The sequence below is a fragment of the Giardia intestinalis genome, chromosome 5, assembly GCF_000002435.2.
Source record: "Giardia intestinalis strain WB C6 chromosome 5, whole genome shotgun sequence".
Taxonomy (NCBI): Eukaryota; Fornicata; order Diplomonadida; family Hexamitidae; genus Giardia; species Giardia duodenalis.
Window position 1 is genome coordinate 379846 of NC_051860.1, and position 23269 is coordinate 403114.

General features: G+C 55.4%; 2 protein-coding genes and 1 pseudogene across 2 annotated transcripts; all 3 read left to right on the top strand.

Annotated features, from left to right (window-relative positions):
* Window positions 1-314: 314 nt before the first annotated feature.
* GL50803_0060030 (High cysteine membrane protein EGF-like) lies at window positions 315-5390 on the top strand (the record flags this gene model as incomplete). The annotated part of the gene is made up of 1 exon (XM_038046187.1): window positions 315-5390. One exon carries the CDS (start codon window positions 315-317, stop codon window positions 5388-5390), a length of 5076 nt encoding a protein of 1691 aa, XP_037902125.1.
* A 9388-nt stretch (window positions 5391-14778) lies between these two features.
* Window positions 14779-16689, top strand: GL50803_00d113304 (VSP; the record flags this gene model as incomplete). Its single annotated transcript, XM_038046446.1, has 1 exon — window positions 14779-16689. The coding sequence occupies one exon, from the start codon at window positions 14779-14781 to the stop codon at window positions 16687-16689; it is 1911 nt and encodes a 636-aa protein (XP_037902126.1).
* Window positions 16690-19747: 3058 nt separating this feature from the next.
* GL50803_00d10587 (Kinase, NEK) lies at window positions 19748-21944 on the top strand (annotated as a pseudogene; the record flags this gene model as incomplete).
* Window positions 21945-23269: the final 1325 nt, after the last annotated feature.

A 23269-nucleotide genomic window follows, 5' to 3' on the forward strand; every position in this document is an offset into this window, starting at 1 on the left:
CCTCCGGGGGGCTTTTTGAAAAGGCTGGCGATCCGACCGGCGCCCTGCCGCCCGAGGGTCTGCGCTCCACCCCGGGCCCCGCCCCACGGCGCCCTCTCCCGCGCGGACTGGCGCAGCGCGTCCCCGGAGGAGGGCATCTCGGCGTGTGCAGGCAGACTCGGCCTTGTGGCGGATCGATTTGATCCCGCTATACGCGGCGTCTGAGGACGGCTCAGCGGCGGTCCGCTCTTGTGCGCAAGCGACTGCCCCATGGATTGCCCTTCTTATGTTTGCAACATACTGGCACATGACTGGCCCGGCCTTAAAATCACCGCATGCTGATTCTCCTGTGTGCCGCTGCATGTCTCGCCGAGGCGTGCGGGACAGGACCTGCATGTGTTAACGGAGACTGCGCCTACGGGGACGGAGCACACTTCTGCCAGTGCAGGCGGGGCTGGGTGGGGGCTGCGTGTGACGCCCCCCGCGCGGGGTTCCGCAAGATAACTACCAGTGGGCAGACACCCGCGGACAGGGCCGTCAACTACGCCTGCCTCGTGAACGGGACGGAGTGCACAGGGTCGAGCAAGTGCACCTACTACGCAGGGGCGTACTCGTGCGACCCCTGTCCTGCTGGCTTCGTGTCCTACGAGGGCGAGTGCCTGCCGAGGGGCTGCTTCAACACCGGCGATTACTCAGACCAGGAGGCAACGAAGGCCCCTTGCAACGGCCGCGGCCGCTGCCTCCTGAAGGACCCCGGGCTAGCAGGGATGGATGCTGACGACTACGCGTGCGACTGCTACCCGATCTACCGCGGGGGCCTCTGCCAGTCGTGCGACGACGCCAACGCGATCGCTGCGGGAAGCTCTTCGTCTGATGCCCTCCCTACGTGCAATGCGCGGGCCTGCCAGGACTCGGATGGCGTCGTGTGCTCAGGCCAGGGAACGTGCACCCTCGACGTGGGCCTCGATCGCGAATCATATCACTATCGCTGCAAGTGCAATGATGGCTACACACGCGTTGGGCACAAGTGCGTCAGGACGGAGTGCGTGGCCACGATCGACGGGTCCCCGGTCGTCTGCGGGGGCTTTGGAGAGTGCACGGATAAAGATAGCCCCGGTACCTTCAAGTGCGTTTGCGATTCTAATGCAGTCCCGGTCGGTCAGTTTTGCACATATCCCGCGTGCACAGACAGCGCTGCTACTGAGATCTGTGGCGGAGTGGGCGCCTGTGTGCGTGACGGCGCTGGCTATAAGTGCGACTGCCGAGGGCTTGCCACGGGCGACCTCTGTGATACTTGCACTCCTGGGAAATCCGCTCAGGTAGGCGACAAGTGCGTTCCAGTGGGGTGCCTCACCTCAAACAACCAGGAATCATGCAAGAACGGAGGAACATGCGTCAAGTCCGACGGCGAGTACCATTGCCGCTGCCCGGACATGCTCATTGCCGTCAGCGGAGAGTGCACGTCCCCCGCGTGCATGGACGAGGAGCTGGGGAAAGTCTGCTCGGGACACGGCACGTGCAAAACGGACGACCCACAAGACATAAAGTGCACCTGTAGTTCTGAATACACGTACGTCGCCCCGGGGCGCTGCATCCTAACAGCCTTGATGGACGGCGACCGAATCTGCAGCGGCCACGGCCACGTTAGCATCGACACCTCGGATCCTCCCACGATGACCTGCAGGTGCTCGTCGATCTACGAGGGGTCCAAGTGCGAGACCTGCAAGGCCTCTGTCGCCCAGGAGATCGAGGGCGAGTGCGTCCCAACCAAGTGCATTGTGGCACCCCAGCCCGGATCGCGAGCCACCACTCCCAGGGTCTGCGACGACCACGGCCAATACACGAAGTTCGGCGACCCGAGCGACCCGTTTGCCACGTGCACCCCCAAGGACCCCGACTCCGGGACCGTCTCCGCCTACAATGGCACCTTCCTTGCGAGGCCCGGGTGCGTGCATGTCAGCAAGGTAGACAGGACCAGGAGGTTTTACTGCGGATTCCTGCAGGGACTGACAGACAACTTGCAGGAAGGCGTGGTAACGTGCAATACACAGAACGAGGGATCTGTGTCTGTTGAGACGTGCAATGGTTGCCCAGAGGGCTTTAAGCTTGTCCACTTCGGGGCAGAAGAGGGCTATAGAAAGACATGTATGCACGACAACTGCTACCACGGAACTGGCGCCAGCAGGATGTGGTACGACTACTGCGGCGGGACCGGCGACTGCATCAAAGAGGGTGACACGTACAGGTGCGACTGCGGCCCCAGTGCCACTTGGAACGAGGGCCTGAAGGCGTGCGTCACCGAGGCGTGCAAGCTCAACAAAACGCTGGCCGGCCCAGAGGCGCCCGAGTACTGCGCAGCGCCATCTAGCCTTGCGCTCCACTGCACCGTCGGCCGGGACGCGGCCTGGCAGTGCGATTGCCCCCAGGGCGACTACCTCACGTACAACAGGACGTGCATCCTGAGGAGCAAGAGCGCCAGCCCCACGACCCACCGAGCAAGGGGGCTTTGCGGCGGCCCCGGGGCGGGCTTCCTGAGCGGCAGCGGGTCCTGCGTCTGCAACCCGGGCTTCCTCAAGATCGACGACATGTGCTACAGCTATGACTGCCTGCCCGTGGGTGTGACGGCCGACACAAAGAGGTTGGACCTCAGCCCCCACGTCTGCTCCGGGAAGGGGGTCTGCGCGTACAACCAGCTGACCGGCCGATATGGCTGCGAGTGCGAAGCTGGTCTGGAGGCCTTCGGGGGCTACTGCACTCATCCCGGGTGCGCCGGGAAGGTGATCCACAACGGAGAGCTTAAATACGTTGAGTGCAAGGTCTACGACGGGTCCGTGGGCAGCTGCGTTCAGAGCGCAGACGGGGCCGCGTACTTCTGCGCCTGCAGCTTCCCGTACACATCTGTCGGCGGGCTCTGCGTCCATCAGCGCTGCGTGGTGAATGGCGAGTACTGCGGCGGCGACGCCCTGGCCTCGTGCGTGAGGGGCAGCGATAGCCTGTACGGCTGCGTCTGCTCCGAGGGCTACGAGCTGAGCGAGGAGCGGAGCGAGCACGGGAACAAGGCCAAGTGCGTCCCGAGCAGGTGCATGTACAGGCCGTCGGCAGGCGACCCCGCCATCGAGTGCAACGGGCTGGGCACGTGCGGCAATGGTGGCGGTGGGTCTCTGCTGAAGGACAAGAGGTGCGAGTGCAGCGGTGGAGCTCAGCTGCACACTCTTAGAGACGCAAGCGGGGAGCTGAGGGAGACGTGCATTCTGGACGCGTGCATCTCTAGCAAGGACCAGGAGGTACCGGTGATCTGCGGGGGCTCCGGCAGGTGCGGGCCGAGCGGCTGCATCTGCAACCTGGGAACGAAGCTGTTTGGCAACGCCTGCGTCGGGATCAACTGCTTCATCAACGCCACGAATGACAGTGGAGGGGTTGCCGAGTCGGTGTGCGGGAGCGAGGCCGTCGGGGTGTGCACGAAGATAGCGTCCCACGGCGACCGTCGAGATTACGCCTGCAAATGCGTGACGTCTCCCCCCGAGGGATACGAGGAGGTCGACGGGTTCTGCCTGCCAAAGTCCTGCGTATTCGCGGTTGGGACCCTCGACGGTCAGGACGCGAAGACGATGTGCGGCGGAAGCCACTTCGGGACCTGCGTGATCAGCACCAACCAGCAGACGAGCTCCTACTGCAGCTGCAAGAGCAGGCCCGACGTCGTTCAGCTCACGTCGGGGCAGTGCATGAAGCGGGACTGCGTCAGCGACGCCCTGCCCGGGAGCGCGTACCAGAGCATCGAGTGCTACGGCCACGGAAAGTGCAGGACGGGCGACGGCGTCACCTACGCGTGCAAGTGCGAGGAGGGATACAAGACGGTCAGGGGCGTGATCGGGACCTACCTCTGCATCCCGCAGGCATGCGTCGTCTCGGAGACAGACACGGCCGCGGTCTGCAGCGGGCGGGGGACCTGCTCGGTGGACGAGAAGACATGCAAGTGCGGCACGGAGTATGCTGGCGAGAGGTGCGAGACCTGCGCGGCCGGCTACAAGGAGCACACGAACAGGCGGTGCTACCGCAGCAGCTGCCCGGAGGACGGGAATTGCGGCGTAGAGGACGGCGCCAGCCTGGGCAGCTGCCAGTTCGGCGGCAGTAGCTTCAGCTGCATCTGCGTCAACTCGAGCTTCGTCACCGACAGCGCCACCGGGACGTGCAGAAGGTCCAGGTGCGTCTGGGTGGACCCGTACGACCACGCGGAGAAGACGTGCTACGGCATGGGCTGGTGCAGCTACAGCGGGGCCACCGAGCAGTGCAGCTGCAACCCCAACACGGTCCCCGTCGGAGCGAGCGTATGTGTCTACGCGGCGTGCATGCCGAGTGGTAGCACCGATGACCCCAGTATGATATGCAGGGGGCGCGGGACATGCGTAGAGGGCCCTGTCGCCGGCACGGGACTGTGCAGGTGCGACAGCAGCAGATACCGCACAGACAAGAAGACCGGCCAGTGCTTTGTCAAAGAATGCTTCGGGGCGCACGAGAGCATCCTGGCCGAGGTCTGCGATGGCGGTGGAACATGCAGTGAAGACACTAAAAAGTGCAACTGCAACTCCTCCGGCTTCCAGAGCCTCGACGGCCAGAACGGCTGCGTGCACAGCAGCTGCGTCTCGTCGGACAACAAGCTCTGCAGCGGCTTCGGCGCCTGCGAGAAGACCGGCGACACCTACGGCTGCCTGTGTGCAAGTTACTATACTCTGGTCGACAAAGACTGCATCCCCACAAGGTGTCTCAAGGACGGGAAGGTCTGCAACGGCGGTGGCACATGCTCCGGCGAGGGATCCTCTGCTACCTGCAGCTGCAGCCAGGGCTGGACCCCCCACGGGACCCTCTGCTACCCATCGGCCTGCGTCTCCGGTGGGGCGCTCTGCGGGGGGAATGGCGACTGCCAGCTCTCCGACGGAGGCTCGTGCAGCTGCAGAAGCGGCTACGAGACCGTCTCCGGGGGGCTCTGCGTCAGCAGCCAGTGCGTCCAGCGCGGCACCGACGGCACCGTGACGATCTGCGGGGGCAACGGCAGGTGCGTGTCTGAGAACGGCGTGACTCCCAGCTGCGTGTGCAACGAGGGCTTCTCTCTCACAAGCGACTTCGTCTGCGGAGTCCCTGCTCCATCTAAAAAATCGTCTGCCGGCACGACGGCTGCGATCGTGGTCGTCGTCCTCCTCGTCCTCGTTGCGGTGGCCGGCTTCCTTGTCTGGTGGTTCGTGATACGGCCCAGGAGAGGCGGCCCACTGAGGGAGCGCGTCCCGCAGAAAGGCTCCAAGTCTTCCAGCTCTTCTAGGTCCAAGCTCAGGCGGCAGGCGGACTCCAGCGTCTCGCTCCACGCCGACGTGCCCCTGCTGAGCCAGGCGTCCAACGTCAACTCCAGCATCCAGCTCTAGCCCGCTGCCCGCAAGGTGTCGGTATTGGTAAGTCGACGGCGCGGATCTGCATACGAATGTAAACATGATTTACTTCGAGGTTAGTTTGTCAACTGCTGTCCGAACAGGTTTTCCATGTGAGCCATCGCTCTGGGCAGACCTCCCGCTCACCTTCCGAGACCCGAGAGCCGGATGTCCTAGATCCCCGTGGGAGAAGAAGAAGGTTTGCCTATCCTCTTGGAAGCTGCTGTGCTTCTCGCAGCGCCTTCTAGGACCTCCCCTTCCTCTGGCTGGTTGTGGGCAGCCAGGACTCGTTCGCTTCTGTCAGCCAGACACCCCAAGGATCCCATCTCTTGTCGAGGGATTCACATAGGTCACATGGTGAGTCCATCCCGATGAGCGTGGCAAGTGATCGGCGCCATTGCCAGCTGCAGGCTTTCAGTCGCCTTCTCTATCGCCTTGGAGGAGGAAGCATGAGGTTCTTCTTTTGTCATCAGAATGGTATGACGTCCGAACCTCGATTCCCTGACTTCAGATGATGAACAAGCAGGGAAGTTCTTTGCATGGCACTTGCATGAGGGATTTGCTCAGACAGCAGCTACGGCGTCTGGCTACATGTTTCTCTTACGAGCCTGGTAATTGACCAGAGTTGCTTTACAGTCGCGGAGACACTGCTGCGTCTCTCTGAGTCTTTTAGAGAGACGATCCAGTTTAGTGTAGAAGAGTGAGGGCGATCCAGCCCCGTGCCTACGTGCTGCTCTGCAGTCTGCTGCTCCTGCTTTCTGTCTTCGTTTCCCTGAAAGCAGTCACGATGGCTCTCTGGAGCAATCGCTTGCATCCATCCGCAACCCTAGGCGTTACGGCTTGGAAGTCCATGTCACCGCATAAGCTCTATGGAAGGCATTTACTAGCCATGGCAGATGGAGGTCGCCGCTTCTGGAGGCCCTGGTGCATGCCAGGCCTAGAAGACGCTGACTCCACTGGCTGCAGGAGCCCCCACCTACATGTGACAGCTTGAAGTAGCACCACTTCGAGGACAGAGGATATCCACAGCTCGAGAGGACGCGGCGGCAGAGAACAGACTCAGGCATAGCCACAAACAGACCCATCGATCCGGATGGATGAGGGCGGACACCTAATTGGCAAGCCGTTGGCTAGTCTATGTAGAATCGCACCCTCCAACGCAGGCTCTGACACACAAAGTTTAATGCAGACTATATGTACACAGCAGACGGGCAGAAGCCTGCTTCGTAGTGTGTGGAGGCTTTGATGAGGCAATCGCGGGCTTAATGAAGGCCGGGACCGGTAGCTCTAACAGAGGGCTTCCCAGCTTTGGAATACTTGCGATCACCATAGAGTCAATACAGTGAGTTATCTGCAGTAACAAACTTGTGGAGATAAGGGCAGAGTCCTATCAAACTAACTAGATACTAATGGATCCTAGCGTGAACTCGCAGTATAAGAACTTGCAGAAGGCACCGCATTCTACTCATCTGAGTAAGACGGCCAACTAAGTGGACCCATAGTGCAAAGACCACGAGGCCAAGGGCTCCTCCATAGCTTCAGAAGCCAACATCACAAGAGTCACACTGGCTGCGGAGTGCTTTCTGATCCACTGAGGCTTAGCGGCATGGCTTCGTTTCCTAGTACGGCCAGACAGGCTTGAGACACGAGATACTCTGTCTGCTACAAAGCACACCTTCTGGCAGCGACTCTTGTCTATCGGGTAACTCTCGCATAGAGGAGGCAGATGGCTCTGAAGCGTCACTGCTCGCCTGATAGCTCTGGATCATAGCAGAGGAAGTTGTTTATGAGAATGCACCCCTAGTGTGTAGATCCACATTTTCGTGCGACGTGAGAAGACGTTTCTGGGTTGATCTGTCATGCCTCCATCTGCTCTAGCAAAATGTAACGCAACGCATGCACTATTGATCTATGTCGCCATGGCAGCCATAGTTAACTAGCCAACGAGACAATCGCTAGAGGAACCCTCGCACACTTATGAGCAGAGGCGCAGCCTGAGAGCAGTCCTCTGGCCGCTAAGTGATGGAGGAGCAGACATAGCGCTGCTCCGTGCAATCACACTCTCTTACCTTAGTAGCTATATGGGCAGCCCCGGTCTTGTGAGGTCTGTGGATAAGCTGCTTCACCCCATAAAACACTCAGAATTACTACAGGTGACACCTGCAAAATCTTACTGTTGGAGGCCATGCTCCACTAGAGACATGGCTCTGGAAACACATTGACTGATGGGAGCTCCCCTCTAGCGTTCTTAGGGGCGATGTCTGTCCACAATAGCTCTACACCCACTGCCTGTCTATGACCCAACTGTATCTTATTAGACCCCTATCTCCACTGAGTGGCTGATTCGAGGGTGATTGCCGTTACCAGAATGATATCTTATATTGACTGCTAAGAGCTGTCTTTGCATATATTACGCTGCTTAGTACTGCACTCAAACGAAGTTTGCCATCGTTTCGCAGCTATTGTGGATTGGAAGAACAGTTAGCACTCTCAGTAGTTCATGTGGTAATCGGAAGTCAGGGAAGTCTAAGTTGAGTGGGAAAGCTTGAAGAGGAAGTAGCAGCTCTTGTACTCCTCTGCTGGGTGATGCAGAGAACTGGCTCGTTTCTTAGCGTCGATAAGTTCTTCAGAATGCACGTTTCTTTGTATAAGGCCTGCATGCTTCGGATTGCCCTCTGTTGCCAGCAGAGCAGCCACCGCCCTGTGTGTCTCCTTCAGGCATATACCCATCTACGACGACGCCTCATGTATCCTCTCTGGAGAGGTATAACCGTCCCAATCCAGACACCTTGCTCTCAGCGCACACCTCGTATCTATCAAAGGCCAGGTGTTCGTCAACCATATCCCGTGAGCATCAGCGCTGTGCCACTATGTTACTTCCTGTCCTTCTTGAGGGGCGTGCTCTGACCATCTCAGTGTCTCTATGATAGGAGAGCTGTGGATCCGGAGGCTGCTGTGGCTTTCTGGCCCTCTCTGCTGTCCAGTAGACTGCAAGAGCGCCCTTCGGGAGTCGGTCCCCCAACCCTCTGTTCTCTCGGGGAAGTGGTCCTTGGATAGTGCTACTTGGATGGTTCCCGAAGCCTCACTGCACGGGTGCTGCTTCTAAGAACTCCTGGAGCCTCCCTACAGAGTCGCCCAATGGCGCAAGTCTTACCCATTGTCAGCGGGGGTCTTGGCTCTCAAGGACATCTCAGGGACAGTACGTTTGACCCACGCCAGTGCCACTTCCTGGCAGAGGCATGCGGAAGATCTACTCCCTCTTGTGGATCCATCATTGGTATCGAAAGCACTGCGTCTGTTACCTTCGTTGGAGGTGTCGACAGATGGTACCCCGTATCTGCCCCATTGAAGAGTTGGAGGTCTGCTAAGGACAGCGAAGAGGATCCCATCAGGGCTGTGATCATATACCCGTCATTATGGCAACCATAGTGTAGATAAGACAACTGTCTGAGTCCTGTGACTCCCGGGGTGAGACGCCAGGGGCGTAGCTAATTCAAGCTGATGAAGGCTACCCTTGTCATAGCAGGCTTAGAAAATAGGGAGCGAGTGACGTACCTGGTGTCCATCAACGCACACATGCAGCCTGGAAGCCGTGTTCAAAGCACCAAGGCCTGCAGGGGAATGGCATCCGAACAGGCCCAACAGTTATGACTGTTTCTGAGGACAAGTCAGCGTGACTAAACGAGAACATGAGAACTCACAGAGACCCTCACAGTTTTGATGTCTGGGAGAACGTGGGGGCTGACCACTCCAAGGTTGTCCATCTCATGAGCTGGCTTTCGATAGCAAACATAACAAGGAAGTGACCCCTAATTATACACAATCTCATGCCAGCCCATCGCAGGATAGACCATCATTGCCTGACCTACCAATCCGTCCATTGCTGTGATAGATGTAACAGTACTTCATCATCGGCCACCTTGCGGCTACACAGTCAGGGTATTATCCGTGACATTGCTTGCTGATGCTCTGCATAGGGCCCTGTCCTCGTAGAGTGACAGATGAGCCTCTCTGTATATGTGGATCTAATGATATGGCTCCTCTGGGACTTTCCACCTCTGCTTCTGTCTAGTATCTCACATCAATATGAAGTGGCCAGTGGCTGTTATTGGATCTTGCAGCATAACTATTACACATGTATGTGCCCATCAAGACTACCATATAGGGTCACACAAGCCGGGAGCTCTGTCAGGCAATTATCGGACTCGATATCAAGATGGCACGGGGACAACACTCCCAGTGGTCGCTGAAGCATGAAGCATTATATAGATCGTATAGCATACCAGCGGCAGCACAACGGCAGAGGACATACTTAGATGTAGATAGCGCCTACAGCAAGCGGCATGCTGTCGTTGTCGGTACAACGGGCATAGTGGCTACTGGATCCACGCTTTGGTAGCCTCGATTGGAGCAATTGCACAGCGAAGGAGCAGAGCGAGGGGGCATGGAAACCAACCGGTCGAGCAACGTGTACATGTACGAGCACAGTTATAAGTCTCGCCCACACTAGTGGGTGGTGCTCTGCCTCAATGTGGACTCAGCGGGTTAGCTCTTATATCTATGGTAGGGAGCAGAACACCACGCTGGTCATGTGATGAGAGGTCTTCATGCGGTCTTCCAACTAGCCTAGGCAGCACTTGGAAGCGACCAACCCTCTCGTACCACGTCTCCTCTCCAAATAGGACTGAAGGCGCCCAGGGCGCTCTTCTAGGGCCTTAGTATCATGGAGCCCGTGCCAGGCAGGAAGGTTCTATATTACATAGCATGAGAGCCTCTATGACGTGTAAATACTTGCGTGGTTGTAGTGACGCGTCCTCATCAGCAAGTGTCAGGGCACATCAGTGGACAACTGTATAATAAGTCAGGCACTCTGTGTGCGATCATGCATCACAGCTCTCGTAACGGGCTACGGGCGACCTGAGGACTAGTACTCTATGGCAGCGCAATGTGAGGCGGTGAGCCTAAGGCAATCGCCGGATCGATGGCTTCAACGCGGCATCCAACAAGGTGCAGCAGGGCATCGAGCCAGCTGAGCATTGAACCAGGCCCTGGATAGGAGCTAAGAGCTCCTGTGCATGGCTGGGCTGCTCTCTAGATGGGAAAGGATGCACGTCGAGCTGGTCAGGTGCGATGCTGTAAGGTATCCACAGCTGTATCGATGCATCTGGTAAGTCCACACTGGACTCCGGGAAGCACGCTGCCGGACAAGCCGAGGAGGCTCGAGGGATGATGGCGCCGTCTTGTTATCGCTATGCAGTGCTCCGTGGACATGTATACAAACCAGCATCTCCTGGTAGCCGAGGAGGGGGCAGAGCTAGGAGACGGCGAGTGTCCCATTATGAACGACTCCAGGCGCTACCCGATCACTCCTTGGAAGGGCATATGCCTCGGCTAGGTTGCATCACATCCAGAGTAGAAGAGGAAGCTGTACTGTCCTATTTGTTTCTCAGGACAATGTGCGAATAGAAAGCGGCCCAGCGACTGACACTCTGCACCGTCCTCCTCATCCGCGGCCTGAGCAGCCAGATGCCAGGCTCGATATGTAGGACGGAAGCTGCGAAGAATAAACTCACCACGGGGCCGATTGTCTGACACCAAAAAATCCAAAGGGACGATAGCGCCCACTGCCTCTTAGGAGAGCGCATCATGCACGATACCAGCCGTGCCAGCCTTGGCTTCTTAGGGGAGTAACCTGGGGACGTCCTGTACTAGCTTCGGCTTGTGAGGCGTTAAGACCTGTGAATAGCACAAAAGGAGGCAACTGGGTGTACAGGCAGTGCATTGTGTTCGTGGAAGTGTACCGCAACTTCTAGGTGTATACAGCGGCACTAAGCCGGGCATCTCAACTGGCCTGCATTGGCGACCCGCTTGCCACCGTGTTTGCTGTGATGAGAGGCTGTGTCTGTCCAACAGATTGAACAGGTATTGCACTTGCTTCTCTGGTGATGCATGCATGGTCATATGTAGCTCTGGTAGGTAGCGTGGATACTATGATAGCTAAGCTGTCTGCCATCAGTAGAGAGTAGCAGTTAATCGCGCCAGAGACTCTTCCAGGTAAGCCTTCGGTCTTCGTGCCTGCTTCTCCACCAACTATAGTAATAACTGTATATCCAGAACAATGCCATGAAACGCTCCACTGCCTTTCAGAGTGAGACATGGACCTGCGTATAGGGCTAGAAATAGAACCCTGTACATCAACTGTTGTGCGCCTGGCGTGATGTCAGGTCTAGACCGCGGCACGATCTCTGCGTGCTTATGTGCTTGCGTGCATGCTCACTGCTATGTTGGAAATTGCAGCAAGGAGGTTGGCCTCTGAGTGCACCCACTCTACAGTGACTAGTCCTTAGCTGCACGTCTCAACGGAGGAGGGTGCTACTTGGGTGTGCAAAAGACTATCTGTGCACGGCGGCTCCTGGAGAGATGGTTCGCACAGAAAAGGTAGAGGCGACCAACAGACCAGGGAGGTAAGATCATCGCTAGAGAGTCTAGTTATAGATCTGGATTGCAACGAGGACACTTGTAATGCCTTTCTGGCCTCCGAACATAGAAAGATTGCAAGGCCTATAAATAGATCGGAGGCTACTTTTTGATTTTGTGCATTTGTAGCGGCGTAATATTTATTGGGAGCCAGTCTCGTCTGAAGCTGGGGAAATTCACTTTCTCTCCATATACAGGCGAAGATCTATTGTAGAGGCATACTGTACAGGCCGGTACCAGTCGGCGTGGTTGCTGTCCACAAATGTCTCACTTGCGTCCTCCCACAACAGATGAATCGCCAAAGTGTCTCTTGGATTGCGTGATGTCCTACAGTGCATCTCTGTTTCGGCCAAAGATTGGCGCACGCGTTGTGTAGTTTAGATTGCTCATCCCCATGAGGATGTAATCCGCTCTCATCCTCTGCTTGTCTATCTCGTACGACCACTGCTGATGACCTTTCCAGATCAGTGGGTGCCTTCATCGGTCCTGCAAAGGCACGCATCATGTAGGTGACTACTGCAGACCAGAGTTCTGTCTACCAAGGAAAAGGGTCAATCTGTTTACCGCGTAGGCATTCATTGTGTGCCCTATATAGTCCAGCAGGTCTTGTGCTCTTTAACATTTTCTCAGAGCCCTGTCTGGAGCCTGCATGCATATCGTTACTGACGAGCACTTTAGATTCACCTAGTCACCTAGGACGTCAAATCCCTTACGCTGCATAATGGGTATGCTCAGTGTGAGAGATACGTAGTCAGCATCAGCCTTCTCGGCTCATTGTCTGGGCAATACTACTGCTGTTTCTCATCCAATCCGCTGGCGCGAGGACCCAGCTCATGGCTAGCAAACCGAGAAAGGCCATTCCGGGAGGTCTTCAAGCGCGCTAGTACCTCGTTAGCGGGTAGCTAACAGTGACCGTGGCGCGTACTTCCACCAAGCCATGGCCTCCTTGAGCGGGGGTGTGAAATGGGGCCCTGTTATCCTGCGGCCCTGCTGATTCCCCGGACAGCAGGGATCGGAGCAGCCCAGCTAGCGCCTCTGGGTCTCCTTCTGTCCTCGTTGTCTGAGATGCGCTTGACTCTATAAACTTGAAAAGGTACTGTACTGTGCTTGGGTCTGCGAGGCTCAACTAGGCAGGGCTACCCTCTTGGAGACTACGCTGAGGTACCACACATCCCGAGGAACCTGTATGGAGTACCACAGCCCAAGGGCACCTTTGTCTGTCGAATGCAAGTTGTAGTTATGGCTTCATAAGTGCAGCCTTTCTTAAAATAACTGATCAACTACAGAATTCGCCTACTCACCCAGAGCCACCTGATGGAGGATGATATCAGTCTCGTCAGTCGTCTACAACGTACACCAGTCGAGTCTTACAGATGAACAAGGGCTACCCAGTCCGCAGCACTAGACATTAGCAGATATCCTTCACGACAAGGGGGATAAGCGACTGGTAGACCAAAATAGTCGTCTGCCCATTGAAGATCTTCCAGTCACTGACCTAGGCCAGCTTCCTACAAGATTCTTGGCGAGTTGTATCAGAGACGCATGCTTATGGAACTCCCAACTCAAGGTGTATGCTGCTGGATCCCACCTTTCATACCAGTCTATGTATAGCGGTGCTCCGGCCTTTAGTGAAACTACCCTGGAGACCACATAAAATATAATGCCCCAGTCGGGTATTATCAGACTCCTACAGCTATGCAATGAGGTCTGCTTTTCGCATTACGCATCAGAGAAGTATGTTGGGCTGTAGTGGTGCAATTCCTCGTATGGTATGGTTCGTGAGTCCAGAGATAAGATGCTTGTATCAATCGATCTGTTTACCTAGGGCCAACCATAAGTTGGACTAACGGTGACAATCAGACGCTGCTCGACTTCCTGACAGCAGATAGAGATCCGACTACCCTAGTACCTTACCTGAGACCACAGGGACGCTGATTACGGGTCTGATTAATAGCTGGCGGAGCGACACGACAGGCCTAAGTTTTTTCTGCCGAAGTAGCCCACCACAAGAAACTCTTTGTCGTTCATACCAACAGATTCAGGCACTGCAAGCAATCGTGGTTCTACTACCGCTACAATGGACAGCACCAGGATGATCCAAAAGGGGTAATGGGAGTCCTGGTTTCTTAGCTTAGGAGACAACGCGGTTTGGGCAGTGCTTCCTCCTTGTCCAAATGTAGAAGTGTTGGCCTGCGTTTCCTGAGCTCCAATTGAGTCTTTGTCGTGCGGTGAGGTATCTTAAAATATCCATTACAAAAAGCGAAGAATAGCGCCGTCCACGCTCAACAAACCAAAGCGTCTCACGGGCTAATCTACACCGATTCACATCTTCCATGGACCTTAGCGACCACCGTAACCTTCTGCTAGAATCTCACGGGAGCTCGTCTTTGAGTCCAGCTCTCCTACAACAGTCAGAAGCCGCAAACATAATCTGATGAAGGAGAATGCTGCAAGGACTGAGAAGAGAGTGCCGGTGAATGGGGGTTCGCAGGGACCCGATCCGCGCAGGGAAGGCGCAGGGGCCAACACCTCGGGGACACAAGGGCGTTAGGAGAGGAGCCAGCAGCAAATCTGTGGCACAGCGGGGACACTCAGGGCGTCCTTTCATTGTCTGAAGGGCAGGGGAGAAGCAGGTGTGTGAGGCGGTCCAGCAGATTATTTTTGAGTTTCTGCCTCCCTGCGTGCTGCACGAGGATGAATTTCCTTGGAGGCCGCTTGCCCAGGCCCAAAGGGTCCCTAGGGATGGCTTATACAATAGACACATTTACTACCCACTAATTTGCATCTCTCAAACAAAGGTATCATAGGAGATGGACTCTTGAGATTATCTGATATAGTATGATCAGGTAGAGTGCTTTAGCTTTGGATATCTTATTCTTGTCCATATAATAAGCTAAGAAGGGCTTCAATGTTATTGGTAGCTTTCTACTTCGTGCTGAGCGCTCTTACGGCAGCTTGTCAATCGGATGCCCAAATTGCTAAATGTACGCAGTGTGTAAAAATAAGTACAAGTGATACTGAGATCTGTACAGAATGCAAAGCTGAAGGAGACGTTCCTATCAACGGAGTATGCACACCAAAGGGGGATGCTACTGTCACAACTGCTGGATGTAAGACTGATGCTGGAGCTGAAATAACAACAGAAAAGACATGTGGGCAATGCGACGGGGCTTACTTCCTCCATAAGAACGGATGCTATGCAATTGGCGGGGACGTTGGACGCCTTATTTGCGCCGATGCCGCAGCTGCTGGTCGTGTGTCATCAAAAACTCCTGGCGTTTGTGAGGGTTGCGTAGTTGGCTATTTTAAAAACCCAAGTGCAGCTAACAATAAGGACTCTTGTATTGCATGCAATGATGCAACTGGAGTTGTGGATGGTGGAAATACGTATAAAGGAATTCTGAACTGTGCTACGTGTCAGCCGCCAGCCAGTGCTGGTGCTGCTCGCCAAGACAAGGTTGCCGTATGTGAGTCATGTCTTGAGGGGTTCTTTGTTGACAGCAATGGGGCAGCATGCACAGCATGCCAGGACAATAACTGTGCTAAATGCGATGCAGGAGCAGGAAAATGCACGAAGTGCAAGGCAACCGCTAACAAGCCATATCTAAAAAAGGGCGAAACCGAGGACTCTAATACATGTGTTGATAAAAGTGGATGTAATGATAACTCCCACTTCACTGATGATGCTGACGATCCTACTAATGGAAAAATGTGTAAGAAATGCTCAGAAGGGATAGCAGACTGCAAAACGTGTGCTTTGAAGGATAATCCTGAAGGTACAATTCTCATCACGTGCTCTGCTTGTATAGCAGGTACTAATCAACCCAACGCCGACGGAACGAAGTGTGTACTATGTGATATACAGGATTGTATAAAGTGTAATGAAGAGAATATGTGTGAAGAGTGTACTGGAGGTAAAAGCCTAAGCCCCTTAAAGAACATGTGTATGGAGGGCTGTCCTGCAGGAACTCGTGATGTCAGCGGGATATGTACTAATTGCCATAATTCTTGTGCAGAATGTGATGGTGATAGTGAAGCCTCCTGTACAGCTTGTTATCCTGGGCTTGTATTGAGCAAAAGCAATACTGGAGCCACCGGCACATGCATCCCAGAGTGCACGGGAAGGTACGCAGAGAACTGCGAGGCTGGCCAGTGCACGGCCGTCGTTGGGGGCTCGAAGTACTGCAGCAGGTGCAAGGCAGGGTTCGCCCCGGTGGACGGCGTCTGTGTGTCGACAACGACAAGGGCAGTAACTGGATGCATGCCAAATGATAACAATGATGGAACATGCAAAGCGTGTACAACCACATACTTCTTGCAATCTGGCGGATGCTATCAGTCGGCTGCATACCCAGGCAGCAACCTATGTAGCAATGCTCAGAATGGAAAATGTACGAATTGTGCTAATGGACAACAACCAGAAGCTAGCACTGGATCTTGTCCAGCATGTGCATCTGGTTGTAAAACATGTGAGGTAGCAAACAAGGAGGCATGCAAAACGTGCCTTCCGGGATACTATCTTGCCGGAGCAAAATGTGTGAAGTGCGACACCAATGATCCCAATGATGGTAGCCATATTGTTGGTGTCCCAAATTGCGTAAGCTGTGCCCCTCCAACTGGTGGCAATGGCGGTCCTGTCACCTGCTACGTCAAGACAGATGTCACTAACGATGGTGGTAACGATAACAACGGCGGGAACACGAACAAGAGCGGCCTTAGCACAGGCGCCATAGCGGGGATCTCCGTCGCTGTCATCGTTGTTGTCGGCGGCCTCGTCGGCTTCCTCTGCTGGTGGTTCATCTGCAGGGGCAAGGCGTAGATGTACTTAGGTAGTAAACGCGTTGCTGTATATGGATTATGTAGATTATGCTACTAGGCCCCGGCTGCTGGTGCGTCCAGACGTCCCACGGGTAAGCCTCACCCATGTCCTGGCCGTCTGGAGACGAGGGCTGGTTGTGGATAACATGCTAGGGATTCCTCTCTATTAGCGCATCCAGAGCTTGGTGCGCCCCTCTGCCACTTCGCGGGCATGTACTCGATTTGAGTGTGCGCGTCCAGGGCCCTGGCCTTTTCGCAGACTCTCTGCTCTACCCGTGGCGCCTCTCCTTGGTCTGCCGTCCTGGTGGGTGAAGCTCGGGTCGCTGTCTTTTTTAGATGCCCCGTCTGTCGGGGGCTGCCACCAGGCTCTCTCACTGGCTGGGCCCCTCGGTGTCCGTCCGGCTGTGTCCCGGGCAACGCTCCCACAGTCCAGTCACCTAGGTCTCACAGTGGGCCGGCTGGTGGGTGAGGCGGGGTTGGTGGGGCGGTGAGGCCGGAGGGGACCGGGGGCGGTGTCTCTATGTGCCCCTGGGTCCGGTGGACCATTGAGGTGGTGGGTGATCCCCACTCTGTTTGCCAAGGTGGTTGTGTCTGATCTCCAGCCTTCGTTGCACTCCCGAGACAGAGGCACCGACGATCGTGTCGTGTCCCTTGACTGAGTGCCTCCCTTGGCCCCTGCATGTCTCAAGTAGTACTGCTGCTCTGTCTGGCTGGTGCGTGAGGGGTGAGGCAGACCATCGCAGCCCATCTTGATGCTCTGTGCGGGTCTGCTGAGCCTCCTGGCATGCCCTGTCCAGTGCCTCGACGGTAGTTCACCTCGGGCCAGCAGGGGTATGGACAACCCTGTGGATGGGATGGGGTTCTGTCATGCCTCTAGTGTGATGGCCCAGAAGACTGGCACGGTGGGGCACTGGTGGCTGCACTGTCCCCGTGGCCAGCTGTGCTGCTCCTGGTAGATCCTTGTTGTGGAGCGCTGTGTGTTGTTCATAGGCAGGGGTGAGTCCTCCTTGGTCTCAGGATGCTCTACCATCAGAGAGGAGTACGCTGAGGGTCACCCAACATCACCTGCTGTGCCCTCGGGAGCTCCCGATGTGATCTATCAGGACCTTGACACCTCCTCGTGGCTCTGATGACCCCTCGGGGAGAGCCGGGGCACCCTATACTGAGGGGTGTGCACCCTCCTGCACGAGCCGGGTCACCCACTGCACTGCCCCCAAGGAGGTCTGCTATGAGAGGCAGTGGGATGATTGACAGCCCCTCAGAGTGCAGTGGAGGGTGCTCGTGGTCGTCTCTGTGACCGGGCATCACTCTGATGGTCGGCTCTGTGCCTTTGTGGTGCTCAGAGGTCACCTGTCCTCCATAGCCTGCCGGACAGCCGGGCCTCTTGTGGCATCCAAAGGCCTCCTCGCTCCTCTGGCTGCTGCCCCCTCGGGTCATCGGTGGAAGTAGTCGAGGCCAGCGGAGTCTTCGGTGGGTCGTGCCTGCCTGGGTGTCATGGGGGGCTGGCAGCTGTCAGGGCTCTGCCACTGCTCGCCTGCCTGGAGTGTGCCTCCCTTGGGCCTGCTGTGCTGTAGTGTTTGAGTCCTCTGGCTTCCTATCAGGCCCTTGGTTGTGAGGGTGACTTCACCTGGCCCTCTGATGCCCCTGTGGATGAGCACAGTAATGTGTCTGGCCGGGGATCTCTGGTGCCCGTGTCTGTCACTGCCTCTCGGGTGCTCGGGTGGTTGCCTGGGGCTCTCGTACGGGGCACAGTCAGCGTGTCCCGAGCAGACTCCAGTCCTCTCTGGGTCATGCACAGTCTGTCCGTGTGTGGATGGTCCTCCTGCACTCAGGTCCATCTGTGTGCACTGTCACTCAGTCTCGAGAGCAGACCAGTGCAGTCACCAGGGCTGCTGTCAGAGGGAGTCGTCTGCCACTACATCGCTCGAGCAGACCCTACAGCTCAGGCTGGCTGCTGTGCACCCTCATGGTAGGGCTGCCTGACTCCCTTGGTCATCCTCTCTGTCCCGGTGTGCACGGCTCCTGAGGCGTTGTCTGGGTGGAGGCACTCACAGACCACGAGCCCACAGAGGGGTGAGTCACAGATGGATAGCCCCCAGTCACCACAGCTATGATCACCCCAGTCCACCGGATCCAGGGCACATACGAACACCGCCCCACCCGGTCCCCACCAGGAGCCCCTCCGGCCTCACCGCCCCACCAACCCTGCCTCACCCACCAGCCGGCCCGCCATGAGATCCAGGTGACCGCGACTGTAGAGCGCTGACCCAGAACCACAGCCAGACGGACATCGAGGGGCCCAGCCAGTGGAGCTGGAGAGGTGGCGAGAGAAGATCTGCTTACTCACAGGGGAAGCAGCGACCGAGAACAAATAACGATGCCCCTTATAGCGAGCCAGAGACCTAATAGCTGCTGTCGTCGAGACAAGTGAAAGCATTGTTAAAAAGATAGTAGCAACCCATATCTATCATCCACCATGAAGAAAGACCATGAAGCGAGGCACTACTCATAGACTACATGTGCTGGTGAGTAAGCTGAATCCAAGGCTGAGCGACGCCCACACATAGTCTGAGCACACACCCACAGAGCGACCGGGGAAGGTGCCAGGTTTTAGATACACTAATAGAGGGGACCCTCTAGTATGTTGTCTACAACCAGCCCTCGTCTCCGGATTGGCCAGGAATTGAGCGAGAATTTACTCGTGAGACTTCTGGACCGCGTGAGGCGAGGCTCCAGCAGCACAGTACCTATTTTGCTGCACAGGAGCTCACACTGGCACAAGATGGCTCCGTGCACTCAGATTGATGGACAGAAGGGGTCAATTCGTAAGATCTGTCTCACTAAGGGCGCTTTGGTTGCAATCCCACGACTTCAGAGGCTTCTGTGCTGATTGGGATTGGGTAATGATGCGCGAGGAAAAGCGTTCGACCAGGAGGTAGCAAGGCTGAGGCTCACCGAATCCATGATTGTTATCTACCCACAGATTCTGCGAAAATTGGACCCAGTACAGTAATTGTTAGTTTGGCGTAATAGAAAGCGTGAATCTAATTGCGCATGACATGGTCAGTGAAAGTCCCACTCGTGCTGCAGAGAGCGCTGGCAGTGGCCTCGATAGCATCCCCATGTTCAGTCCCGAAGGGCTGTATCAGCGCGAAGGCGAGCTGCTAGGTAAAGGGGGCTTCGGTGCCGTTCGCGCCATCGATGGGTGTCCAGGCCTTTCTGTGAAGGAGAGGATGATCAAGCGTAGTGAGAAGAAGCTCACAGAGTGCGAACTGAAAACTGTTACGAGACTCTCCCAGCCTGGCGTCATCAAGTATCACCAGGTGATCAGGAGCAACGACCCATCTTTGTCATCATGGACCGCCACCACGGGGATCTCCAGAAATTTATCACTGCCTACAGGGCAGCTCGTAAACCCAGTCCCAAGGGGCTGATGTTCCCTCTCCTAGAGCAGATGGCTGACGCCCTCGCCTACCTCCACAACCCTCGCAAGGTGGCCGAAGACGGGAGCTTATCTTACAGCCTCGTCTACGGGGACCTCGGGCCCGCCAACTCTGATGAATAGGGACGGCTAGCGCATCGTGCTCGCAGACTTTGGGCTCTGCAAGGACTCTCTGCATAGTGGAGGCACCTTTGCAGGAACGTCGGCATACATAGCCCCCGAGACCTTCATACGAGACGAGCACCGCTTCGGATATCTGAGCCTCCGGAGTCGTCATGTATGAGCTTGCCGAGCTTCTCACACTTTGGGAGCCAGAGGATGCGAAAGCAGTCTTTGACAATGAGTGGAGGCCTGATTTGGGCGCCATCACAGATGAATTTGTAAGAACTGTCATCGAGAAGATATTATCCTGGACCCGGCAGAGCAGCTCACGACCAGAAAGATCATTGGCTTTTTCCAAACACTCAATAGCCCTGCAATTAAAGCGGAGGATCAACATAAGGAATCCGAACATCTTGCAGAACGCTCCACTCCGACAAATGTTACGGTTTCTTTAACTTCTTCTACGTCCATGAACATGTCTAAGCCCCCGCTTGTATATCCTTTCAGTGGTACAAGTGTTGAAGCTGCTGAAGAACACCTTACTGAGGAAGACAGTGGTATCGACCCTATTCATTGAAGAATAGAGGCTCCTTTTGTTACAGACGGGGGCGCATACAGCAAGAAGTATATGGCTCTTGCGCGGAGCATCCCAGCTCTGACTCCCTTCATTATGCGCGTGTCGTTATTCTTGACCAGTCATATAGCAGGTCAACCCTCTTCAACGACCTCTTTGGAACATGCCTCAAGGCGTTGGACGAAGATGACGACTGACAAAAGACGACCAAGGGGCTTACAGCGGGATTCATCCCAGGTGCAGGATCCTATCCGACCATACTACTACTCTATTGTAAGGGGTCCGAGAGCAAAGAGCGTGCCACAGAAAATGATCAGAATATTGAACGCTGTATAGGCGCTTTCGCATCTGCCATTGCCGACATTCTTATTGTTCATATTTTGCAGACAGATGTTAGTCGTGTAGAAGGATTCTGCGCCAATCTCCTCAAATCGATCTTCTCAGTCTACTTCCAGCCCCGCAACGACGTCAAAATATATATCACAAACTTAGGCTGTTCATCGATATCCATCGGTGTAATGGAAAGGGAGAAGATCACATGAAGGAAGCACTTAACAATGATATCAAAGGAATATATGAGAACTCAGTCCCTTCCAAATTGCGTAATAGCTTCCGTCGTTACATCGACTTCAGCTTCTGGTTCATTCGGGACACGTCCTGTGAGGACAAGAATGGTAACCAGGATGAATCGGACCTTTACAAACAACAAATAGAAGGTATCCGCAGAGACATACAGACACTTGTTGCCGAAGTCATCAATCAACTTGCTTCGAGTGAACGCTTGTTCCTCACCCTTGCTGATTCTGCTGAATTCTATAGGAAAATTTGGGACACAGTTTGCAACAATGAGAATTTTGATGCTCCTTTCATACAGATGGTCTTTCTAACAAAAATGCTAGATGACAATGGTGTTACTTCACTTATGAAAGTGGCTATGAAAGGTGACATAAACTCTGTGAGACTGCTGATACCAAGCCAGAAGGAACTGAAGGATAGGAAAAATCACAATGCTCTGTACTATTCTCTTAAAAATGGACATCTAGAAGTTGCTGAGATGCTTATATCTTATGAGGACCCAACAGATGATGATGGTATGACAGCACTTATGCGGGCTGTTATTAGGGGGGCGCAAAGCTAGTAGAGCTGCTTATACCAGCTCATAATGGAATGAAGGACAAGGCTGGAAACACGGTGTTCATGCATGATCTTAAGAACAAGCACACAAGCATAGCTCTGCTTCTCCACAAACACGGGGCCTCATCCTAGACCCCAGTCATGTGCGCTTCCTTCGCCGGCGATACTGAAAGAGTTAAGAAGAACCTTTCTGATAAAGACAAGAAGAATGATGATGGTGAGACTGCTCTCATGTTGGCAGCAGAAAATAACAGAAGACATACTCTTTTTTACCAAAGTCAACTTGCTAGTTGTTGTCTGAGTAAATATCCCTGCAAACCACCATTGCTCTGGGCAGATGGGCTTCTCACTTACTCTTGGGCAAAGTCCAAAATCCGAAATTCGGATGCCATCCAATCCTAAAGAAAAGAAGAACTTTATGTTCATCCCTCCGGGAGCTGCTACTGTTCTTCGCGGTGCTTTTTGAGGATTCCTCCCTTCCCTTGGCCAACTACTGTCTGACGCTTGAGTGGGCACCTGCTGTCTCGGGCCTTGCGTCGGTCACTGCGATCTGGCCCCCACAGAATCCAGGGCTCTGGTCTTCCGTGACGAAGATCGCGCCCCACGACCCCGGGTGTCCACCCCGTTCCTCGGGGTGCCTCTTCGTCTCCTCGTGGAGGGCACTATCTGTTCCATTATCAAGGGTGCGCTCCCCATGCACCTCTATCTTGGAGTCATAGTACGCGTTCGTGGATGCCAGTGGACAGCTCCCATGCGTTGTGTCGGGGGAGAAGTATGGCCCTCCTATTCATGGATTGCGGTGCGCTCTTGCAGGTGCTCCGTCACCCAGCACGAGACCGTGTCGACGCTCACCTTGTGCAGCGTGTTTGGCTCAGTGACGTGTGGGCTGGTCCATCTGCACTGCACAGCACACCTGGGGGAATGATTCGGTCTGTCGAGGCGTCGGTCCAGGGCCACCTCTCTGAAGGGTGTCATCCGAAGCATCAGAAGCGATCAGGACCAGTTCATCGAGGTCGTCTCTCTCTACAACCGGCGCCCGTCTACTCGAGGGTGTCAGGCACTGCCAGCTGCTGCAGCAGACCCCAGGCAGGTGGCCCAGACCACCACTCTTCGGTACGGTCAGGATCAATCCGCCTCTGTCAGCCAAGCACTCCAGGGCTCCCATCTCTTGCCGAGGGATTCACATAGGTCACGTGTGGGTCCATCTCGACTAGCGGGCGATGATCCTGGCCAGCGTTGGCCTAGTGCGGCGAGTGATCGGCGCATCCATCACCAGTTTCAGGCCCTCTATTGCCTTGGAGAAAGCACAAGGCTCTTCTACCAGGAGTG